This window comes from Aotus nancymaae, unplaced genomic scaffold, assembly GCF_030222135.1.
Source record: "Aotus nancymaae isolate 86718 unplaced genomic scaffold, 86718_ANA_hifiasm-v0.15.2.pri h1tg000049l, whole genome shotgun sequence".
Taxonomy (NCBI): Eukaryota; Metazoa; Chordata; class Mammalia; order Primates; family Aotidae; genus Aotus; species Aotus nancymaae.
In genome coordinates, this window is record NW_026988463.1 from 1,407,292 (window position 1) to 1,428,582 (window position 21,291).

The following is a 21,291-nucleotide window of genomic DNA, read 5'->3' on the forward strand; positions in this document are numbered from 1 at the left end:
AGTTGGCCTTTCAGGCCAGGTGCAGTGGCTCACACCTGTAACCCCAGCACCTGGGAGGCCAAGGTGGGTGGATCACTTGAGGTCAAGAGTTAGCGACTAGCCTGGCCAACACAGTGAAACTCTGTCTCTACGAAAAATACAAAAGTTAGCTGGGCATGGTGGCTGACACCTGTAATCCCAGCTACTCAGGAGGCTGAGGCAGGAGAATCACTTGAACCCAGGAGGTGGAGGTTGCGGTGAGCCGAGACGGTACCATTACACTCCAGCCTGGGGTGACAGAGTTAGACTGTCTCAAAAATCATCATCATCTAATGCCTGATGATCTGAGCTGGAGGTTTCCTCCCCAAACCTCGCAGCCCCCAGAACTGTCTTCCATGAAACCAGTTGCTGGTGCCAAAAAGGCGGGGGACTGCTGTGTTCAGACCTGCAGGTTTACAGACCACAGCTAGGAGGAGAATGGCCTTTAACTGACCCATGCACTTACCTGTTCCAGGGCCTTCTGTCTCCTCCAGAGGGGCTGCTGTCTGCTCACTTTCCTGGGTGGCACACAGGACTGCCACTGACCAGCTCCTAAGCTTTTGTTTATCTGGGCGTGTCCGCTCTCTTACGGAGACAGGGCCTTGCTCTGTTGCCCAGGCTGGCGTGCAGTGGTGCGATCATAGTTCACTGCAGCCTCCGCATCTCCTCGGCTCAAGGGAAGCCTCCCACCTCAGCCTCCCAAGTAGCTGGGATTACACGTGCACACCTCTACACCCAGCTGATTGTGTATGTGTTTGTGTAGACACAGGGTCTCAAAATGTTGCCCAGGCTGGTCTCGAGCAACCCCTCCGCCTTGGCTTCCCAAAGTGCTGGGATTCCAAATGTGAGCCATGGCACCAAGCCTTCAGTTTTGAAGGGCTACCTTCCTGAATATAGAATTCTCAGTTTGCCGGTTTCCTGTGGTGTCTTTGAACGTCTTGTGATTTTTGTTGATAACTGGTCCTTTGAAAACAGATTCCTCTAGGTCAGTCTTTGCTCATGGGTTCTGTGCTTGAGCCTGGGGATCAGTGTGAGGTCAAAGAGGAAGGTCTTCAGTCTCGTCTCAGCCTGCCACTGCGATTCCCAGGTTCCTATGTGCGTGGCTGCCGCAGAGTGCCTTCATTTCTGGAGTCCTGCCCCAGGCATCTGTGGGTCTCCCGTCCCTGCCGCTCTCTCCTGGTGACTGGCCTTCCTGACATCTGAGTGGGGCAGAGCAAGGCTGGTCCTCTGGGCAGCCCTGGCCAGGCCAGGGTGCCGCGTGGGCACAGGAGAGCTCGGTCTACTGCCTTGAAGGTTGCTCTGTGCTGATGGGGTGACCCCTCCCGTGAGGTTAGCTCAGTTGGCTGGGGGTTCTTGTTTTTACGGAGAAAGGATCTCAGAGCTTCCTGGTCTGGTGTTTGCTGCCATTGCTCAAGCTCTGGGTCAAGTCTCGGTTTTCGTCCCCCGTGGCTCTTTCCCTCTAGCGGCCCTGGCTCTGCTCCGGCCGCTTTCACGGCTCGCTTCTCTTCCAGGGCCTGTGCATCTCTCCCGACTCTCCGGCAAGTGCTTCAGCCTGGTGGAGTCCACGTGAGTGCAGCGTGGGTGCGAGGGTGAGCTGGGCGTGGCCTGGGGACGTCCCTCACGCCACCTGTGCCCCCAGGTACAAGTACGAGTTCTGTCCGTTCCACAACGTGACCCAGCACGAGCAGACCTTCCGCTGGAACGCCTACAGCGGGATCCTCGGGTGAGCGGGGCCGGGCCAGGGGTCTGCAGCAGTCCAGCTCCCCGCCCGGCCTCACACGTCGCGCCGTGTCCCCCCAGCATCTGGCACGAGTGGGAGATCGCCAACAACACCTTCACGGGCATGTGGATGAGGGACGGCGACGCCTGCCGCTCCCGAAGCCGACAGAGCAAGGTGAGGCCTCAGACAGGAGTATTGGAAGAGGGGCCCCGGCCTCCCCAACCCACCCACCCACCCACTCACCTGACTTCCCTCCCCAGGTGGAGCTGACGTGTGGAAAAAGCAACCGGCTGGCCCACGTGTCTGAGCCCAGCACCTGTGTGTATGCGCTTACATTCGAGACCCCCCTCGTCTGCCACCCCCACTCCTTGCTAGGTAGGGGTGTGGGCGCAGCTGAGCCCAGTTGGGTCGTCCTCGTACCCAACCCTGCCGTAGTGGGACCAGGTTGGGGTGGCCAGGGTTGGGACACAAGGTGCAGCTCAGCCTGGCTTCTCTTGGGTCCTCAGTGTACCCGGCCCTGCCAGAGGCCCTGCAGCGGCGGTGGGACCAGGTGGAACAGGACCTGGCTGACGAGCTCATCACCCCCCAGGTGAGTGGGTACTCGGGGTGGCCGCAGGCGGGCCTGGCTGAGAGCTCGGTGCTGCCCCTGCGTCCTCCACTTTCAGGGCCATGAGAAGTTGCTGCAGACACTTTTTGAGGACGCCGGCTACTTAAGGAGCCCAGAAGAAAATGAAGCCCCCAAGCTGGAGGGAGGTCCTGATGGCTTGGGGTTTGAGACCCTGGAAAACTGCAGGAAGGTACGGTCTTGCGGGCAGGGGGCAGCATGCAACAGCCTCCCCGATGTGGCCTGGCCTTGCCCTTCCACTCGTTTTGCCATAGGCTCATAAAGAACTGTCAAAGGAGATGAAAAGGCTGAAAGGTCTGCTCACCCAGCATGGCATCCCCCACACAAAGCCCACAGGTGAGTCCCGCCTGTGGGAGGGGCCAGGCCCACCCCAGCACCTGCTGCCTGTGGGTCCAGATCAGGACCGGCCACCTGCTGTTTTGGCAGAAACCTCCAGCTTGGAGCACTTAGGCCACGAGACGCCCAGAGCAGGGCCTCCAGAGCAGCTGCGGGGTGACCCGGGCCTGCGTGGGAGCTTGTGAGCCTTTGCCTGAAGAGCCCCACAGAGAAGCCAGTTGGTGGGAACTCCCAGAGACCAGCCGGCCAGGCTTGTGCATAGAAGCAGACCAAACAAAGATTCAAGGTTTTAATTAATTCCCATACTGATAAAAATAATTCCATGAATTCTGTAAACCATTGCATAAATGCTATAGTGTAAAAAAACTTAAGTGTTACCTTTAAACAATCACTACAAGTAAATGATTATGCATTATAAATACTACCTTCTGGGTTAAGAAAATTCCATTCAATTAACATTCTCATCTAAATAGATTGAGGCTTCCATAAATTAATCCACGTGAGGCGTCCACATGGAACGAGGTCTGCTGACCACAGTTACACACACGTCGTGACGCCATTGTATCACGGCTACTATTGAACACTAGAGTTATAGGCAACAAGACCACGGCGGGACTGGCCACCACCCAGCTCCCACAACCAGGGCCCGCCTGGCTACAGGTGGGAGCCACCGGGCCTGCCTCCAGCTCAGCACCTTCCAGCCACTGCTGTGCACCTCGACCACTCAGGATCCGTACCTGAGGACTCGGCCCCTCAAGACCAGAGTCAGGTGAGGAAGGGCCCAGGACCTGGAGCCCCAGGATCCTGCCTCCATTTCCAACCCCGGTGGTGCCCGTGTGCCCCGGGCCACTCTTTTCGTCTTCCCACCACACTCCTGTCCTCAGAGCCACTACTGATCTGGGGAAGGAGGTACCACCTGCATCTCCCAGCCATCCTCCCAGCACCACCACCTGGAAGCTGAGCCCTGGAGACGCCTGAGTGGCAGCCGCCACCTCATTCCCGGAAAGAGCAGAGCAGCAGCGGACAAGGGCTCAGCTGCCCCTGACTGCTGACAATCAGGGGACCCCTGGGCAGGCACCACATAGCCCACAAAAGACCGGAGACCCGAAATGGGAACCAAGTGCATAAATACTAATGAAAACAAAAGATTTTCAACACTGATGACAGCACAAAATACACGCAGTTTCTAGATACTGAGCTAATAAATCATCACTATCAATCATTAAAAACAGAACAGTCACTGAAACCAAGTCAACAGTTACCTGTAGTAGCGGACTAGCTGCAGAATGTCACGGATCCACTTCCTTTAAAAATGACAGAACGTGGCTATCAGTTTGTCTTATGTTAAAAAGTTCTTAAACCTCCTACTGTATTAAATACATTCTAATTTGGTCACTGATAAAATTTTTACCGAGCATTTTGAACTTTTTTTAAAAAAAAAAAGTCTATTAAAAGTCTTTGGCAAAGCCATGGGCCGGGAGAAATGCCTTGGTGCCGCCTCCCGCTCCCTCACAGCCCATGTGGCCTTGCGGAGAGCCAGGTTGCCGTCACCCGGACACCTACACCTGCTCCTCAACTCCCAGGGACAATCCCAGGCCTGAGCAGAGAAGGGTCAGGTCATCAAGGGGACGTGTTCTTAGTTGCGTTTCTGCTACGGCCAGAAGCCACGCTGTCGCTCCAGGGCGGACGGGCACGGGACCGCAGCAGAGCCGGGACTGTGCAGGCCGCTTCCCGCACGTGCTCCAGGCTGCCGAGGGGCTGGGTCCTCTGTATGACCTCACTGGCCACATGGATGAGCTTCGGTAATACCTGGCAGTACAGGGCAGGTGACTGTCACACACACCCAGCGCCCTGGACTCTGGCACACACCACGGCTCGAGCATCTCCTACACGAGCAGGACCAGCGGGTGGTCACAGGTACCAGGGAGGCAATTCTCCAAGGAGTTACAAAGCAACATTGCCTATGACAGAGCTAAGTCATCAGAAGATAACTGCTTTTTTCTTTTTGAGACGGGAATCCCGCTCTGTACCAGGCTGAAGTGCAGTGGCGAGACACCAGCTCACTGCAGTCTCCACCTCCTGGGTTCAAGCCACTCTCTTGCCTCAGCCTCCCCAGTAGCTGAGGCTACAGATGCCTGCCACCCCGGCCAGCTACGTTTTGTATTTTCAGTAGAGACAGAGTTTCACCCTGTTGGCCAGGCTGGTCTCGAACTCCTGATGTTAGGTGAGCCTCCCGGCTCGGCCTCCCAAAGTGCTGGATTACAGGCGTGAGCCACCATGCCCGGCCAGAAGACAGCTTCTTAAAAAAGTAATTCTAAAATCTCTGATGTTTGGTCCCTCTGCTGCATTTTTCATTAGTATCAAACTGTCTTTCAGAGGTTCAAGGGAGGAAATAAAACCAGTGATGTTCCTTCACTTGTTTTCAAGGCACAGGCACTTAGAAAACGTGGCCACGGCTCACAGAAATGCAGGCCTGGGCTCTCCTGCCCCAACACCACGAGGGTGGAATACAGACTCCAGTTCCATGCACACACGCATGGGCTTAGGAAAACTAGCTCCTTCCATAAAGTTAATCTCTCAGTAATCACTCTGCTTATAAATACTATTTGCACTTAATTGGAAAATGTAAAAATCCTAGGTCTTGCTACTAGAGAAACGCTCATTTCATAAGTACTAGTTTCAGAATATGAAATCTAGAATATTTAGCATACTATGAATTAACAACGGATAGGAAATGTTTAAGTTCACAGTACACGTATAAAGCTTCATATTATCGCATATTAAAAAACACGAATGTAGAAAGCAGCTTAGAGCAATTTAGAACTTCTACCTAAATTCCTCAGTCTACAAAGTGCTTCGAGACCCCAGCTCCCAACGGCCCGGTCACAGCAGTGTCAGGACCACACAGCACCCACGCGGACCCCCGAGGCAGCAGGCCCCGCAAAGACAGGCAAGTGGGTTCTGTGGGTTTGCTCTTAAGGTTTTTCAGGAAAATACCTTGAAACCGTCGCTGGGCCTAGAGAGGTGATCGTGTATCCGGAGGGCCGCCAGGCCGAGCGTGAGCAGGAGCTCCCAGCCTTGGTCCTTGCTTCAGGGGCACCAGCAGTGACAACGTGGCTGTGGTCACGAGGAGCACTGGAGTCAGGGTGCCCACCAGGAGGCAGCTGTCCCTGCTGAGGTCACCACCGCAGGGGCTGGCCCTCGCAGTAGGGGCACTCAGGCGCACTGGCTGCGCAGGGCTCACATAGGACACGGTGCTGGCAGGGCCGCAGGACGGCACCGTGGGCTCGTTCCCGGCAGGCCACACACTGCTTGGCGCGGAGCTGGAAGATCACCTGCAGGGCCAGAACAACAGTGAGGTCAGGAGGCCCCTGCCCAGGCCGGGCCAGGCCAGCTGGGGAGCCCAAGGGCCTTCTAAGCAGGACCCAGCATCTCAGGCCACCCGGCCACCAGCCACAGAGACAGTGTCAGGGAGACGCCCCAGCCAAGACGACCTCAGAGAGAAGGGCAGCTGTGGGATGAGATGCTCTGTCCCAAGAGCTGTGGGCAGAGGATGGCCTCCTGGGGCCACCACAGACATGGCAGTGGCCGGACAGGACAGGCCCGAGGCCCCTGGCAGCTGGGCACCCAGGATGTGGGCTACTTAGGACCCTCTAGCCCAGAGAAGCCAGGCCAGGAGCCCACCCTTGGGAGGCGAGGTGAGGAGGGGGCATGCTCGAGGGCCACAGCTGTGAGCAGGGAGGGATGGACCACCTTCCCTGTGGAGGGTGCAGCCTGGCATTCGCTGGCAAGAGGAAGGGGTGAAAAGGGCAAACACGGAGCATTCCAGAAAGGAAGGACAAGGGCCAGTCTGACAGGAGTGGCAGCTCCCAGGGAAACAAGCAAGGAGGCCGATGGGGGAGCTGTGCTGGAGGTAGGACTGTGCTGAGGCAAGGCACTGTGCCCTCCACAGACCCAGAGCAGACCCGAGGGGAATGGGGAGGCGAAGGGAGGGGACACTGCACCAGCCAGTGCTCTCCCCAGACAGGGACAGAAGCTCCTCACACCCCCCGACTGGGACTCACGCCGTCCACCGCCTCCAGGTCCAGGCGCAGCTGACTCTGCAGTGAATGCAGCTTCTGCAGGGGAATGGTGCCGATGTCGCCGCAGCCGCGCAGCCCAGGCAGCGCAGAGGCCACGCCCAGGCCCTCCAGCTCCTCCTGCAGCTGCTTCACCTGCGCCTCCACCTCCTCCTTCTTCTGCAGCGCCAGCTGCCGGTCGCTGTCCGCCACGCGGGCACGCTCTTTGGCCTCCTGCGCCTCTCGCTGCCACGCGTCGCAGGCCTGAAACCCATGGCCCACCTCAGCCCCTTCCACCTCGCCTGTGTCCCCTGTGGTCTTCCCCACCCTCCTCCCTCTCCTGAGTCCCGTGCCACCCTCCCTCCTCTTCACCTGTCACCCCCACATGCTCACCTGCTTCACCTGCTGCCAGGACTCCTCCCACTGCCGGATCTTCCTCTTGGCCTCATCCAGCTGCCGCCTGACCCGGGCCAACTCAGCCCCGTTTGGACTTGCACCCGAAGAGGACGAGGGGCCAGAGCCCAGGATGGGGGTCGGGCTGGGGGAGAAGCTGCCGGAAACAAAGTCCCAGATGCTCCCAGGGACGCCGTTCAAACCTGAGTGTGAAAGGGGCGATGACAGCCCCGTGGTGCTGGTGGCCGGGTGTGACTGGTGGGTGCTATTCCCGGGGAGCACCCTCCAGGACCCACCTGCTGTGACTGCAGGGGTGCGGCCACGACAGCCCCTTCCCCACTCCTGGACCCCACCTGGCTCAGGAAGAGGTGGGGTGCTGACAGTGACACCTGCCCTTGTCTCCCCACCAGAGTTATGCCTTCCTGGCCACCTGAGGAGTCTGAATAGAGAGGAATTCAATTCGAGTTCCTGCAACCACATCAAGTGGGAGGGGCAGTGGTTCTCATACCCCGCTCCCAGGAACCCCTCACACACTGAGACCCTCAAGGACTCCAACGAGCTGTGTCCATGTGGTGACATCTGTCAATGTGTATGCAGCTTTAGATGCTGTGACCAAGCTGTTTTAAATGCTACTTTAAAACAAAACTGGGCAGGCAGGGTGGCCCACGCCTGTAATCCCAGTACTCTGGGAGGCCGAGGTGGGCAGATCACTTGAGCTCAGGAGTTCGAGACCAGCCTGACCAACATGGTGAAACCTGGTCTCTACTAAAAACACAAAAACTAGCTTGGCATGGTGGCGGGCACCTGTGCTACTCGGGAGGCTGAAGCAGGAGAATCACTTGAACCCGGGAGGCGGAGGCTGCTGCAGTGGGCCAAGATCGCTGGAGCCTGGGCAACAGAGTGAGACTTGTCTTAAAAAAATAAAAATATTTAGGCCGGGCGCGGTGGCTCAAGCCTGTAATCCCAGCACTTTGGGAGGCCGAGGCGGGTGGATCACGAGGTCGAGAGATCAAGACCATCCTGGTCAACATGGTGAAACCCCGTCTCTACTAAAAAAAATACAAAAAATTAGCTGGGCACGGTGGCGCGTGCCTGTAATCCCAGCTACTCAGGAGGCTGAGGCAGGAGAATTGCCTGAACCCAGGAGGCGGAGGTTGCGGTGAGCCGAGATCGCGCCATTGCACTCCAGCCTGGGTAACAAGAGCGAAACTCCGTCTCAAAAAAAATAAAAAAAAATAAAAAAATAAATAAAAATATTTAAATTTTGTATTTTTTGTAGGCAGGAATCTCACTATGTTACCGAGGCTGCTCCTGAATCCCTGGCCTCCCAAAGTGCTGGGATGACAGGCGTGAGCCGCCGCGTTGGCCGAGGGTGCTAAGAGTCGTGCTCCGGTTTTAGATGCCGTCTTGCTCGTTGCCCAGGCGGAGTGCAATGACACGATCCCAGCTCCCCACAACCTCCGCCTCCCGGGTCCTAGCGATTCTCCTGCCTCACCTTCCGGAGTGGCTGGGATTACAGGCAGGCGCCACCATGCCCATCTCATTCTGTATTTTCAGTGGAGATGAAGCTTCACCATGTTGGCCAGGCTGGTCTCGAATTCCTGGCCTCAGGTGATCTGCCCGCCTCGGCCTTCCAAAGTGCTGGGATGACAGGTGAGAGCCACCACGCCTGGCCAAGCGTTGGTTCTTGTAAAATGTAACAAATAGCCAGGCGGATCACAAGGACGAGTCATCGAGAGCAGCCTGGCCAACATGGTGGAACCCCACCTCTACTAAAAATACAAAAACTAGCCAGGCGTGGTGGTGTACACCTGTAATCCCAGCTACTCGGGAGGCTGAGGCAGGAGAATCACTTGAACCCGGGAGGTGGAGATTGTGGTGAGCCGGGGAGATCATCCCACTGCACTCCTGCCTGGGCAACAGAGCGAGACTCCATCTCCGGAAGGGCAGGGGGCGGGGGAACACATGAGGAATCACGTAAGTAACTTTTTGTAATGGAAAGATGCCGTGAGCATGTGCCATGTGGTTTCCCTCCGTGGATCAGGCACATGGCTCCATGCGGGGCCCCTCACTCAGGAGGGTGTCTGGGCAGGAATGCTCATGGAGGGCACCGGCACTCACCTAAGGGGCTGTAGGATGAGGCTGCGGAGCCCAGTGCCCCCGGCTCTGAGCGAAGGGGCGGCGGCTGCTGGGGGGGCGTCATGGCCGAGGAGCCTGGGGGCCCCGGCAGGGGCTGGGACAGCGAGCTGAGCGGCGAGGTGGACGCAGAGGATGGCGAGTGCACTGACGGTGCTCGGGGCAGGGAGCCGGGGATGGCGACAGGCGCAGAGCCAGCCAGCAACCTGGGACCTGGCAGGGGCGGCCCAGTGAGTGAAGGGAGTAAGGCCAGGCCTCTGCCCAAACATCTGCCCATGGGCCAGGGGCAGCCATGGAAAACGGACCCTGTAAGGCGGTGGTGGTGGGGACACGGGGGTGGGGAGGTAGGGGTGATGGGGGCCGGGCCAGGCCAGCAGCCGCCCTCCATGGGTGTGGAGCCACAGAGCTCCAGGTAACTACATCCCTCACAGCTGGGGAAGCCACGGGCTCAAAGGGATTTTAACCAGAGCTGGGGACACAGGCATTCAACGTGGGCCCCCAAGAGGCCGGACACCCACCAGGCCCTGCCAGCCAGCTCAGTCATTGGCACAGCCCTCCCAGCACTGGTCCAGGACCCCCAAAATGATTTATTTTCTTTTAAAGTCAGAAAAAAAAAACTTTTAGGCTGAAGGAAGGGATCTTGTATAAGATGTTAGGATACATTAAGATACGTTTGCATCGGCCGGGTGCAGTGGCTCACATCTGTAATCCCAGCACTCTGGGAGACTGAGGCAGGCGGATCACAAGGTCAAGAGATCGAGACCATCCTGGCCAAGATGGTGAAACCCCGTCTCTACTAAAAATACATAAATTAGTTGGGCATGGTGGCATGGGCCTGGAGTCCCAGCTTCTTGGGAGGCTGAGGCTGGAGAATCACTTGAACTCGGAAGGCGGAGGTTGCAGTGAGAGGAGATTGCCCCACTGCGCTCCAGCCTGGTGACAGAACAAGACTCCCTCTCAAAAAAAAAAAAAAAAAGATATTTATATTGCTGTTGATCTTTGATCTACAATGTTAATATATTTTGTATACAAAGTAAATATGTTTGTCCTCAAGGGACCCTCATGACTTTCTCAGGAAAAGCCCCACCTGTCTCTGCATGGCCACTTTGCCAGGACAAAGGTAAACTGAGGAAGTGGGAAGGTGACCTGAGGCAGGAGAGAGGCGCTGAGGAGTCCACGTGCAGGGGAGTGGAGTGGAAGTGAGGGAGAGGTACTGCCAGAAGGGGACACTCCCACCCCCAAAACCAGAGATGGAGTCTTGCCCTGTGACCCAGGCAGCAGTGCAATGGTGCGACCTCGGCTCACTGCAGCCTTGACCTCCCGAGCTCAAGCGATCCTCCCACAAAGCGCTCAGGAGGAGCAGGGCCTCAGGTCCTCCACACCCTCACCTGCTGGTCCCAGGTCGTGGCCGTCTTGCTCTTCCAGATCCTTCTCTAGGGATGCAATATTCACATCACTCAGACGTAGATCTAACGCAGAACCTGTCAACAGAGGCCCCCGTCATCCACAGGCCACCCGGTGCTGCAGAGCTCAGAAGCCTAGCTGAGGAGGATAACTCTCCGCTTGGGCTTCAAGACCCAGGGCAGAAGGCGTGGAAGTTGCTCGGGGAGCCTTGGAAGGACACCCCCACCCCATCCGTGCAGCCCCCAGCAGGCAGCAGGAGGCGTGGCTCTTCCAGTGGCAGAAAGTATGTGCTCACACAGACGCCCGGCACTGCACCCCAGCAGCTGGGCCCTTGCCTCTGACACGCTGCTGCTGCCCCTCAGTTTTAAATACCTAAGCACGTGGTAGCCTCTGACCAAGTGTGCACACTTGACTGTGTAAAAAACCTTCTGGGAGGCTGATTTCAAGGAGCAGATGTTCATGTGCAATTTCATGCAGAGCACCGAGACTCAGACCCCACCGCTCAAGATGGAGTGGGCCTACCTGGCTAGCCCTGCCTCCCAAGGCTGTCCCCACCTGTCCCTGCAGGCCATGGGGCTGCCTTCCCTCACCCCAAGCGGCAGGAAGCAGTGACCCCAGTGCCCCTTCCTAGAATTAGGAAGCCGTCTTGGGGAAGCTGAGCTCAGGCCACCAGCCCTGAAGCCACAGTTCTTCTTGAAATTGCACAGCCTCCGCACAGAGGTTGGGTTAGGGGGTGGGGTGCGGCTGGAGGGCCTGGGATCTGAGAACCCTCAAGCCATGTGGAGCAGTCAGGGGACCGCTGTGGCTGCAGGAGTTCCAGGACACACCCTGTGGGACAGCGCCGCCTCCCGAGCCCAGTGTGGCGGCCAACACCGCACGGACACCTCAGCAGCACAGACCACGTGCACAAGCCTCCACAAAGGTGCCCTCCGCCCGCCAGCCCGCTTTTGCGTCCATGCTCCCACATGCGCTGCGTGGGGTCTCTCTGGGGGGCCCTGCCCTGTCGCCCCTGCTGGTTGCAGGTTCTTGGACCCCCACCAATGCCTGGTACTGGACAGTGTGCTGCTGAGTCCTGCACTGAGACAGGCAGAGCCACCCCTGCCCATGCCTGAAGGGCCCGAGACCCCTGTCCTCCTGTCCTCACCTGGGACAGGTGGTCCCTCCATGGCCCCAGGCAACTGCACCCCAGGAACCTCGAGCCTGGCCAGCCGCTGCCTGGTGCTGGGTTCAGACCAGGTGGGGCCCAGAGGGAGCAGAGAGGCGGTCACTGCCCCCCACCTGCCCAGCATCCAGTCCCACCCTCACAGGGCTCTGGCGGCCTCACTCCCCCACCGCACCCCACCAGGGCTGAGACTCCTGGGACCCAGTCCTGGTGGCCATGTCAGGGTGACAGCAGGTTCACCACACAGGGGGTGTCCCGGCGAACAGCTGGACAAACAAGGACTCGGTGGCCAAGGGATGAGACCCACTCTGCCGGGGAAGAGGGCTGGGGCCCTTCCAGACAGTGCCAGCATCGTCAGCAGGAAGGACAGGAGGGATGCCTTCCGAAGGACGAGGCCCCAGCCACACAGGAGATTGGCGGGGAACGCGGTGTGGGGCCCAGCCTCAGCACGTGGCCTGCAGGCCACCCTCCGTCCAGGCTACCCCCTGGAACCAGCCGGCACCAGTCAGCGCCGCGGGACCACGTCAGCAAGCGCAGGGAGGCCGCTTGCCCGAGGCCTGGTGCTTCCCCTGCAGCCAGGACATCCTCGTGCCTCGGTGGTGACCCGGCAGTACACGACCCACCGCGCACAGGCTGGCGTGGATACGGCGCTGCCTGGCAGGTCCGGGACTCTTACTTCACCCTGAATCTGGACCCGCTCAGCAGCCACACTGCGCCGAGACGGCACTCCACCACCCAGAGCAGCAGATGGGAGGAGCCTGGCTCAGCGTGGACTCGGGACTCCAGAGGCCGCAAAGCAGAGGCCACCCCACCCCACTCCACAGCACCACCCCAGACCCAACCCTCAGCCACACACCAGCCTCGAGGGAATTTCCAAGCTGCAGAGCCACCTGGCAATGCGGTCCTTCCCCATCCCGTCACACAGAGGCAGCAGCGCCGGGGGCAGAGAACCCGATCCCCCGGCCATCCGACAGGGCACACAGTGCATGGGACAGCCATCTCCACTCCCAAGAAGACACCATTCAAATGAAGCTTTTAGTGACTTCTGAAGGTCTTATCCAGAAACTAGAGGAACAGGTGTGGGGTGGGAGCAGCCAGGCCAAGACCCTCTGGGGACCAGGAACCCACAACAGCAGCCGTGAAGGCCTCGGCCCTCGAGGCTGTTCATCAGTGGAGCCAAAGGCAGGCCCCCGGCTGGCAGCACCCACAGCCATGCAGTCTTCTCCTTCCCATTCACAAGACAAGGCATCCCCAAGCGACATCCACCGTGGCCTGCAGGATGGCCAGCCCTGCTGGTCCCTGTTACCCGGCTGATGTCCTTGACCATGGCGGAAGCAGGCGTGACGTCACAGCCTGACTGAGAGCAGCACAGGGCCGAGACGCTGGAGACAGCAACAGAGGACCAGGCACTGAACAGCCTCACACAGGCGGCTCCAAGGCCCGGAGTCTCAGACACGCAGTCGGCAGGGCCGCCTCCCTCTTCCCTCCTCCTGCCTCCCTCCAGGGCCTGGGGTGCTCCTCCTCCTCCTCCTGGTGTCCATCCTCCTTCATGGCTGGCAGCCCCATGGCTCTGGTGTCTGCCTCTGCTCTGGGGGCTATCTCTTCAGAGTGTCTGCGTGCAAGTTTCTTCTTATAAGGAGACTGGTTACTGGCTTAGGATCTCACCCTACCAGCCTCATTGTAAGCTGATTACGAGGACCCTGCAGTAGCACCCCCAAATTTGTAGCAGGGGAGGTAACATTCGAAGACCCCCCATGGACAGCTGACACGGCAGACAGCACGAGACCCCCTATACACCAGGTTTTTTCCTATACAAACATCCCCATTTGTGCATCAAGCCCAGTAAGAGATTAACAAAACTAGTAACATAGATGGATTTCAGCCTTGCACAGTAATAAAAGTCATGTGAGCGACAAAACACCCTCCTGTATTGTACCACCCTGAATTCGGACCTCACACCAGTAACCGAGACTGTGGACAGAAAACCCTGGGAAAAGGACCTGACGTGTTTCCACGTAACGTCACGTTCCCAGGCGAGGGGCCTGCAGCTCAGATGCATCTCCCCACCAACGCCCCCCTGAAGAATCTTGCTCTTTTGCCAGGCTGGAGTGTAGTGGGGCAATCTCAACTCACTATGACCTCTGCCTTTCGGGTCCAAGCGATTCTCTTGCCTCCGTCTTCTGCGTAACTGGGATTACAAGCGTGCACCACAACGCCTGGCTAATTTTTGTATTCTTAGTAGGTATGAGGTTTTACCATGTGGGCCAGGCTGGTCTCACCCTGACCTCGTGATTCGCCTGCCTCAGCCTCCCAAAGTGCTGGGATTGCAGGCATGAGCCACCATACCTGGCCTCAGATGCATCTTTTAGGGTACACAATTCAACCCAGGACATCGGGGCCACCTGAGATGCCCCCTGCTGGTCCTGCCTGTCCTCCCCAGGGACCCCAGGCCCCTCAGGACTCTGGACCAACAGATCTGCCCCCTGATGTACACAGCCCTCCCTCCCTGAGCCCTCCCTCAGGGAGGAGACCCCCACCTCTGACCAGCCTGCACTCTCCCTGCAGCTGTTTCTGGGGCCTCCTCACAACTTGCTCAGTCTAACACCACCGGGGCACTTCCAGCCCTGCACCTGTGCCCTGAATTGCCTCTGGTCACAGCACCAGCCTCCCCGCAGGCCAACCCCTATGCTCACCCTCCTCCCTGGGGGCTGGCAGCCTCTCCTGTGGTCTGGATCCACCCAACAGTGGCTCTGCAGCCCGAGCCCAGATGGCTTGGACGTCCCTCAACGGGGGGCCACAGCCCTTCCTCCTCTCTGGCAAAGGATCACTCATGCGGATCTATTGCACGGCCTTCCCAGACACCGTGTGTGCACGTGCCTCCAGGAAGCTGGCACTGCAGGATCCCCTCCTCAGGGGCTGCTTGCCGGCCAGGCCCTGATAGGAACACTCAGCTCCTCCTCCCTCAGCCCACACTCACTGAGGCCCATGCCCAGTCTTCATGCGTCACAGGAGTGACCTTCCTACTATAAAAACCTCATCACGTCCTGAGCCCTGGCCTGCAAGAAAGAAGGGAGCTTGTGCCCTCACGCATGCCAGTAAACCATACCAGGGCCCTGGACAGACTCACCCACTGAGGACAGGCACCGACCCCCGACCCCAGGCCTGCCCCACAGCCCCCTGGTTCTCCTATGCTGGGAACTGATGACGGAGAGGGCCGAGCTGTCTATGCCCGGTCAGCTCAGCCAGGCTTAGGAACCTGGACCTGCCCTCTGCACCCAAGTCCCAGAATCAGGATGGGGCAGCCCCTTGAGAGCTCACCGTTCCTCACACCTGGCAGAGATCCAGAAACTCATCATGAAAAGGAAAGATACAAAACAGTTTGGAGGGACAGGATCAGTGGCACCTTTTCTCCCCTTGAAGAGGGTTAATCACCCAGGGATCTGTGAGTAAACTTGGCATAGAGGTGCCCCAGACCAGGTGCAGAGGGCGCAGTACACAAGGGGCTGCCTTCACTGCTCACCTGACAAACTGTGGCTCCCACTCAGCTCAGAGGGCAGCAGCCACCACCTAACTCAGCCAAGTCACTTGCACTGGAGCCCAGGGAGCTGCCTGGAGAAGGGATGTTTGGGGAGCATCTGAGAGCCCCCAAGACACTCTGGCCCTGCTTCAGAGCCAGGAACCCCTAATCCAAAGAGGGCACCAGGGAGGGTCTCAGGAGGCTCCACCACCCTTAGGGGCTCACTCCCAGAAAGCTGGCGGGGAGCCGGCTGCTGCACCGTTCTGGCCCACTTTCTCAACCGCAGGGCCTCCCCAACCTCACCTCACTGTTCCAAGGTCAGAACCAAATCTTCTGAAACATCCTTAAAGAAAGAGCTGACCCTTGTGCAGAGGCAAAATCTAGGTGACGCTGGTTACCTAAGCGAGAACAGCTGGGCCAGGCAACTGACCCAGAACCAGTCCCACCAGGCCAGGCTGCCTCAGCTCCCAGAGTTAGTGAGGAAACCCCGGGCCCCCGCTGAGTCACGGCCACACAGCCGGGCTCTGCCGTGACACAGCACATTCAAGGCTGCGGTCCCCCGGGGTCAGGGACACCCGAGGACAAGCTACAGACTACTCGGAACTCAGGCCAGGACGGGGACTGCCCCGATGCCAGCGAGCAGAGTGCAAGCTGGGCCCGGCCACGACGCAGGTGTCGGCCCTCTCCTGCCCGGCTTCCCTGGCCTCTCCTGCCCCACTCCCCTGCCCGGCTCCCCTGGCCTCTCCTGCCTGGCTCCCCTGCCCTCTCCTGCCCGCTCCTGCCCCGCTCCCCTGGCCTCTCCTGCCCGGCTCCCCTGCCCTCTCCTGCCCGGCTCCCCTGGCCTCTCCTGCCCCGCTCCCCTGGCCTCTCCTGCCCCGCTCCCCTGGCCTCTCCTGCCCCGCTCCCCTGCCCTCTCCTGCCCCGCTCCCCTGCCCTCTCCTGCCCCGCTCCCCTGCCCTCTCCTGCCCCGCTCCCCTGGCCTCTCCTGCCCGGCTCCCCTGCCCTCTCCTGCCCCGCTCCCCTGCCCTCTCCTGCCCCGCTCCCCTGCCCTCTCCTGCCCCGCTCCCCTGCCCTCTCCTGCCCCGCTCCCCTGCCCTCTCCTGCCCCGCTCCCCTGCCCTCTCCTGCCCGGCTCCCCTGCCCTCTCCTGCCCCGCTCCCCTGCCCTCTCCTGCCCCGCTCCCCTGCCCTCTCCTGCCCCGCTCCCCTGCCCTCTCCTGCCCCGCTCCCCTGCCCTCTCCTGCCCCGCTCCCCTGGCCTCTCCTGCCCCGCTCCCCTGCCCTCTCCTGCCCGGCTCCCCTGCCCTCTCCTGCCCCGCTCCCCTGCCCTCTCCTGCCCCGCTCCCCTGGCCTCTCCTGCCCCGCTCCCCTGGCCTCTCCTGCCCCGCTCCCCTGCCCTCCCTGCCTCCCTTGCCCGCCGCTGCCTCCCCTCCTGTCCCCCGGGCCCGGCCCCACCCCGACCCCGCCTCGGTAGGGGACGCAAGAGGCCTGGACCAGCGTTGAGAAGCGGCGAGCGCCTGGCAGAGGCAAGTTCCGAGGCGGCGGCGCCTTCGCCTCGCTCCGGGCCTCTAGAGAAGCTCGGACCCACCCCGCGGCGGTCACACCTGGCTCCGGGACGCGGGGACGCACCTGGGGGGCGCACCTAGGGGACGGCCTGCTCCTGAACGCCGAGTAAAGAGACCCACACCTTGACGGCGCAGGGCTGCCTAGCACCCGGGCCGCCGCCGATGCTGACTCACGATCTGCGGCCGCCCCGCGACGCCGCCGGGGATTCAAACCCGGCCCGCGCCCCGCCCTCGCCGCGCTGGCCTCGCCCCGCAACGCGCAGGCCACGCCCTCCCTCCGCCCCGCCCCCGCCGCGCCGGCCCCGCCCCCCGCGCTGCCTTCCCCCAACCTTACCCCCTACCCGGGCGTACCCTGCCCCCGCGGCTCCCGGCCACGAGCAGGGCGGGCAGGTGGGCGCGGACAGCGGGGGACGGGTGTCTTCAGGCGAATCGCCCCAGAGCCGCCCCGCTGCCCAGCCCTTCCTGCCCTGCCCACCTGCACCTGCTGCGGCTCCGGGCGGACTCAGGTACAACAGGCTGGACCCAACACAAGCGCTCGCGGAGGCGGCGTGACCTGGAGCCGTTGCCTCCCCTGCAGAACTCTCCTCCCTCCCAAGTCCGCGTGCCGGCCCAGCCCCATCTAAACGCGGGGTAATGGGCTCACAGGTCACTCTTAGAATCTGAAACCCGTTCCTACAAAGTGGAAGGTGAAGGAAAATGAAACCTATCGGATGACCCTGAAATGACCACTCAATCCCTTCACTACAGAATCCGCTCATTCTTCTACTCCGGGCTTCAGTCATAGCACAGCCTGAAGGAAATTACACTATTAACACAAGGAAAAAACGACCCAGTCTACACCTGCTTCGCCCAACACCCTCTACAACAGCTAATAAAATACGCGGCAGGCAGGCAGGCAGGCCTACACCTGGGGGCCAGGTAGGCCTGGGCGTCGTGGGCGGGGAATCCCTGAGCCTGGGGTCAGCAGTCAGCTCTGGGGACACTGCCTCCTGTACCTGCAGCTCCTGCAGGGCTGTAACTTCACAGCGATGCCACGGGCATGGACAGAAGAAAAAAATGAGGCTGCCATTGGGTGGCAAAGCTCACGATTTCAGCTGCAGCAGCAACAATACATTGCCTGTAATTAAGGCAGTGTCGATCCCGAACAAAATCCACCTGTTCACCTCTGAGTAGCTGGTTCAGGAATTTTTTTTTTTTCTTAGACAGAGTGAGACTCTGTCACCCACGCTGGAGTGCAGTGGCATGATCTCAGCTCACTGCAACCTCTACCTCTCTGGTCCAAACAATTCTGGTGCCTCAACCACCTGAGTGTCTGGGATTACAGGCATGCACCACCAGGCCCAGCTAACGTTTGTATCTTTAGTGGAGACATCGTCTCACAATATTGGCCAGGCTAGTCTTGAACTTCTGACCTCAGGTGATCCGCCTGCCTCCGCCTCCCAAAGTGCTGCAATTACAGGTGTTAAGCCACTGCTCACGGCTCGGGAAATATTTAAGTCAATGAAAGTTAATGTGCTTCAAGATCGAGAGTGACATCCCAAAACAGCTGAAAACGTACCTCAGACATTAAAGAATGGCTGAAAGAATTACTACAAATGTGCAAACTCCAGTCTATCTGAAGGTGCGCTACACATGGGCAGCCAGGCCTCTGTCAAGCACACACACACCTGGTTCTGTTTTCCACCTGAGTGGGCAGAGTGGAAAGATGGTCTCACTTGTTTGAGATTTAATTTTCCTAAATATTTTTTCTGTTACGCTGGAAAAAACTTTTAGGTTGGGGAAGAGAAACTTTATTTAAAAAACAATGGTTTTGTTTTAAAAAATAAATCAATCCTGGCCAGGCACGTTGGCTCACGCCTGTAATCCCACCACTTTGGGCGGCCAAGCCAGGCAGATCACCTCAGGTCAGAAGTTTGAGACCAGTCTGGCCAACGCGGTGACACCCCGTCTCTACTAAAAATACAGAAATTAGCCGGGTGTGGTGGCTGGTGCCTGTAGTCCCAGCTACTCAGGAGGCTGAGGCAGAACTGCTCGAATCCTGGAGGCAGAGGTTGCAGTAAGGTGAGACTGCACTGCAGCCTGGGCAACAGAACTAGAGGAAAAAAAAAAAGCCTGCTCAGAGGCCAGACCCTCATGGGGCTTTAGCCACTGTGTGACCTCTAGGTTTCTGAGGGGATGTGTGAATTTGAGGGTGTGATTTAACAAGATCCATGGCCCTGGGTTACACAGCAACGTCAGGTAAAACAGCACGTTCTAGCTGGGCCCGGCCCCAGCTATAAGCGGGAGACTAACGAAGGAGGGTGGCCTGTGCCCAGGGTTTGAGGCTGCAGTGAGCTGACTGCACCACCGCATTCCTGCCCGGACCACAGGGCAAGACCCTGACTCAAAACATAAAACCCTAAAACGCACAAAACAAACTCAGGGAGGGCTGTCCCCTGTGCTGGCCTCCAAGTTCTCTACACCTGGGCTGGGGTGGAATGGGATGGGGGTGGGAACCCCAGCATATTCAATTCATGAGACTTCTCTGGTTCAAGAGAACAACACGGATGCCCCAGTTTCGAGCTGTAATAAAACACGTGCACTTGTTTCTGCATGAGAGAAACGTAACACAGCGACGTGACCCGTGAAGTTTTACAGCGTTAAAACCCACCCTTTAAGGTGAAGCCCCAACAGGACTCATCTCACATCCCATACTTCCTCCTCCAAAGGCCCCAAGAGAAGGAGATAATTTTGAAAACAGACCGGAAGGCGGAATTTCAGTCGTGTCCTGAAACAGGTGAGGCGGCCAGGCTCAGGCAAAGCAAGGAGCCCTTCCTGGGCAACGCAACCCAGTGCTCCCAGCCAGTGACGATGAAACAAAGGCAAACACTGCCCGCGCCTGTGCCCCCGCCCCGACAGAACCCAGCACCGGTGCTGCGGCCATCCAGGATTCCCGCTCTCCCCAGGGCCTTCTGAGGGAGGGAGAGGCCTGGATTCGGCAGGGTTCTCTGGCAGACACACAATGGAGCCCACATAGCAACACCAGGGCTGTGAAGGGGAGATGCTCGAGGCCACAGAAGGTCCCAGTGTTTGGGAACATGACCCTTTAAAAAATGCAGGCCAGGTTCACGCCTGTAATCCCAGCACTTTGGGATGCCTAGGTGTCACGAGGTCAGGAGTTTGAGACCAGCCTGGCCAACATGGTGAAACCCCATCTCTACTAAAAATACAAAAACTAGTCAGCCATGGTGGTGCATGCCTGTAGTTCCAGTTACTCAGGAGGCTGAGGCAGGAGAATGGCTTGAACCCAGGAGGCATAGGTTGCAGTGAGCTGAGATCACACCACTGCACTCCAGTCTGGATGACAGAGCAAGACTCCATCTCAAAAAACAAAAAATGCACACACACAGAAGAAAACTGCAAAGGCCTCAGCTCAGCCCCAAGCGAATGCAGGGGTGGGAAGGCCCAGCAGCAACACAGGCCAGAGCTGTGCCCAAAAGACGCACCTGGGTGGCAGAGGTGCTGAGTGCAGGGACCTGGGGGCCCGAGGGCCGTCGTGGGGCCTCAGGAGCTGCACCCGGCTTTCCTCGCCGACACCACTCAGGATGAGACTGCTCTAGTGTCCTGCCAAGGTGCCGTCTGTGGCCTAAGTGGCCCCTGGGAAGAGTCTCTCTCCTCGAGGCTGGCGGCGTCCAGGCCTCCATGGGTGGAGCTGCCGGGGGCCTGCAGCTGGGCCCGAGCAGGTCCGTGCGGAGCAATGACCAGCAGCTTCGGCTGGCGGGCAGGAGTCTCTGCAGGTCTGGCCACCCAGCCACCTCGCCCAGCTGCTGTGTCCTCCTGGTCCCACGCCGAGCTTCCTCACCACAGCAGAGGCTGTGGGAGAGGAAGAGGGGTGTTCCAGGGCTGCCACAGCAGAGACCAGGCCAGAGCTGAGCAGAGGCCGCCTCACTGTAGCCCTCCACCCCCATCCCATCCCACCCCAGCCCAGGGACAGAGAAGGGGAGACCACCCCAGGTGACGGTCTTCCCTGAGCCCCTCACTGTCAGGACAGAGAGGCAGGTTTGGGTTCCTTGGGCGCTGGTGGCCATGGAATGTGGGGCTTCAGCATGTCCAATCACTCACCAAGCATCTCTGCAAGCAAAGCCCTGCACAGGTGCGCCAGAGTGTCCCCCACCACCCCAAAACAGCCTTTCCTCAGGGGCTGAAAGGGACCAAGGATACAAGCAGCCCAGCCCCAGCACCATCTCGCCCCCAGCCCAGGTCTGCTTGCTGCCTGCTGTGGGCTCCCAGCCAGGCCCCAACGGGTCCCCACAGCCCAGCTCCATCACGTGTCTCAGTGACTCTCTCCAGCTAAAGGCCCCCCAAAGCTGCTGGCCCAGTT

General features: G+C 59.2%; 2 protein-coding genes across 6 annotated transcripts in view; one reads left to right on the forward strand and one right to left on the reverse strand.

Moving 5' to 3' along the window:
- GNPTG (N-acetylglucosamine-1-phosphate transferase subunit gamma) overlaps positions 1–4,128 on the forward strand; it is a 27,376-nt gene extending 23,248 nt beyond the window's left edge. For 2 of the 5 annotated variants that reach the window (XM_012441852.3, XM_064362286.1), the window contains 7 exons: positions 1,530–1,741; positions 1,819–1,912; positions 1,999–2,113; positions 2,245–2,327; positions 2,404–2,535; positions 2,618–2,699; positions 2,790–4,128. In XM_012441852.3, the coding sequence (XP_012297275.1) occupies positions 1,530–1,741; positions 1,819–1,912; positions 1,999–2,113; positions 2,245–2,327; positions 2,404–2,535; positions 2,618–2,699; positions 2,790–2,884 (813 nt within the window). In that variant the 3' untranslated portion in view covers positions 2,885–4,128. Of the gene's footprint in view, positions 1–1,529; positions 1,742–1,818; positions 1,913–1,998; positions 2,114–2,244; positions 2,328–2,403; positions 2,700–2,789 lie in introns of those variants that run through there. The other 3 variants (XM_012441851.3, XM_064362287.1, XM_064362288.1) reach the window with 3 other exon arrangements.
- Positions 2,975–21,291, reverse strand: part of UNKL (unk like zinc finger) — a 56,861-nt gene continuing 38,544 nt past the window's right edge. Inside the window, exons 11-15 of the mRNA XM_064362284.1 lie at positions 10,675–10,767; positions 9,272–9,499; positions 7,151–7,353; positions 6,764–7,021; positions 2,975–6,034 (exon numbers count right to left, since the gene is read on the reverse strand). Coding sequence (XP_064218354.1) covers positions 5,879–6,034; positions 6,764–7,021; positions 7,151–7,353; positions 9,272–9,499; positions 10,675–10,767 — 938 coding nt within the window. The 3' untranslated portion in view covers positions 2,975–5,878. The remainder of the gene's footprint in view (positions 6,035–6,763; positions 7,022–7,150; positions 7,354–9,271; positions 9,500–10,674; positions 10,768–21,291) is intronic.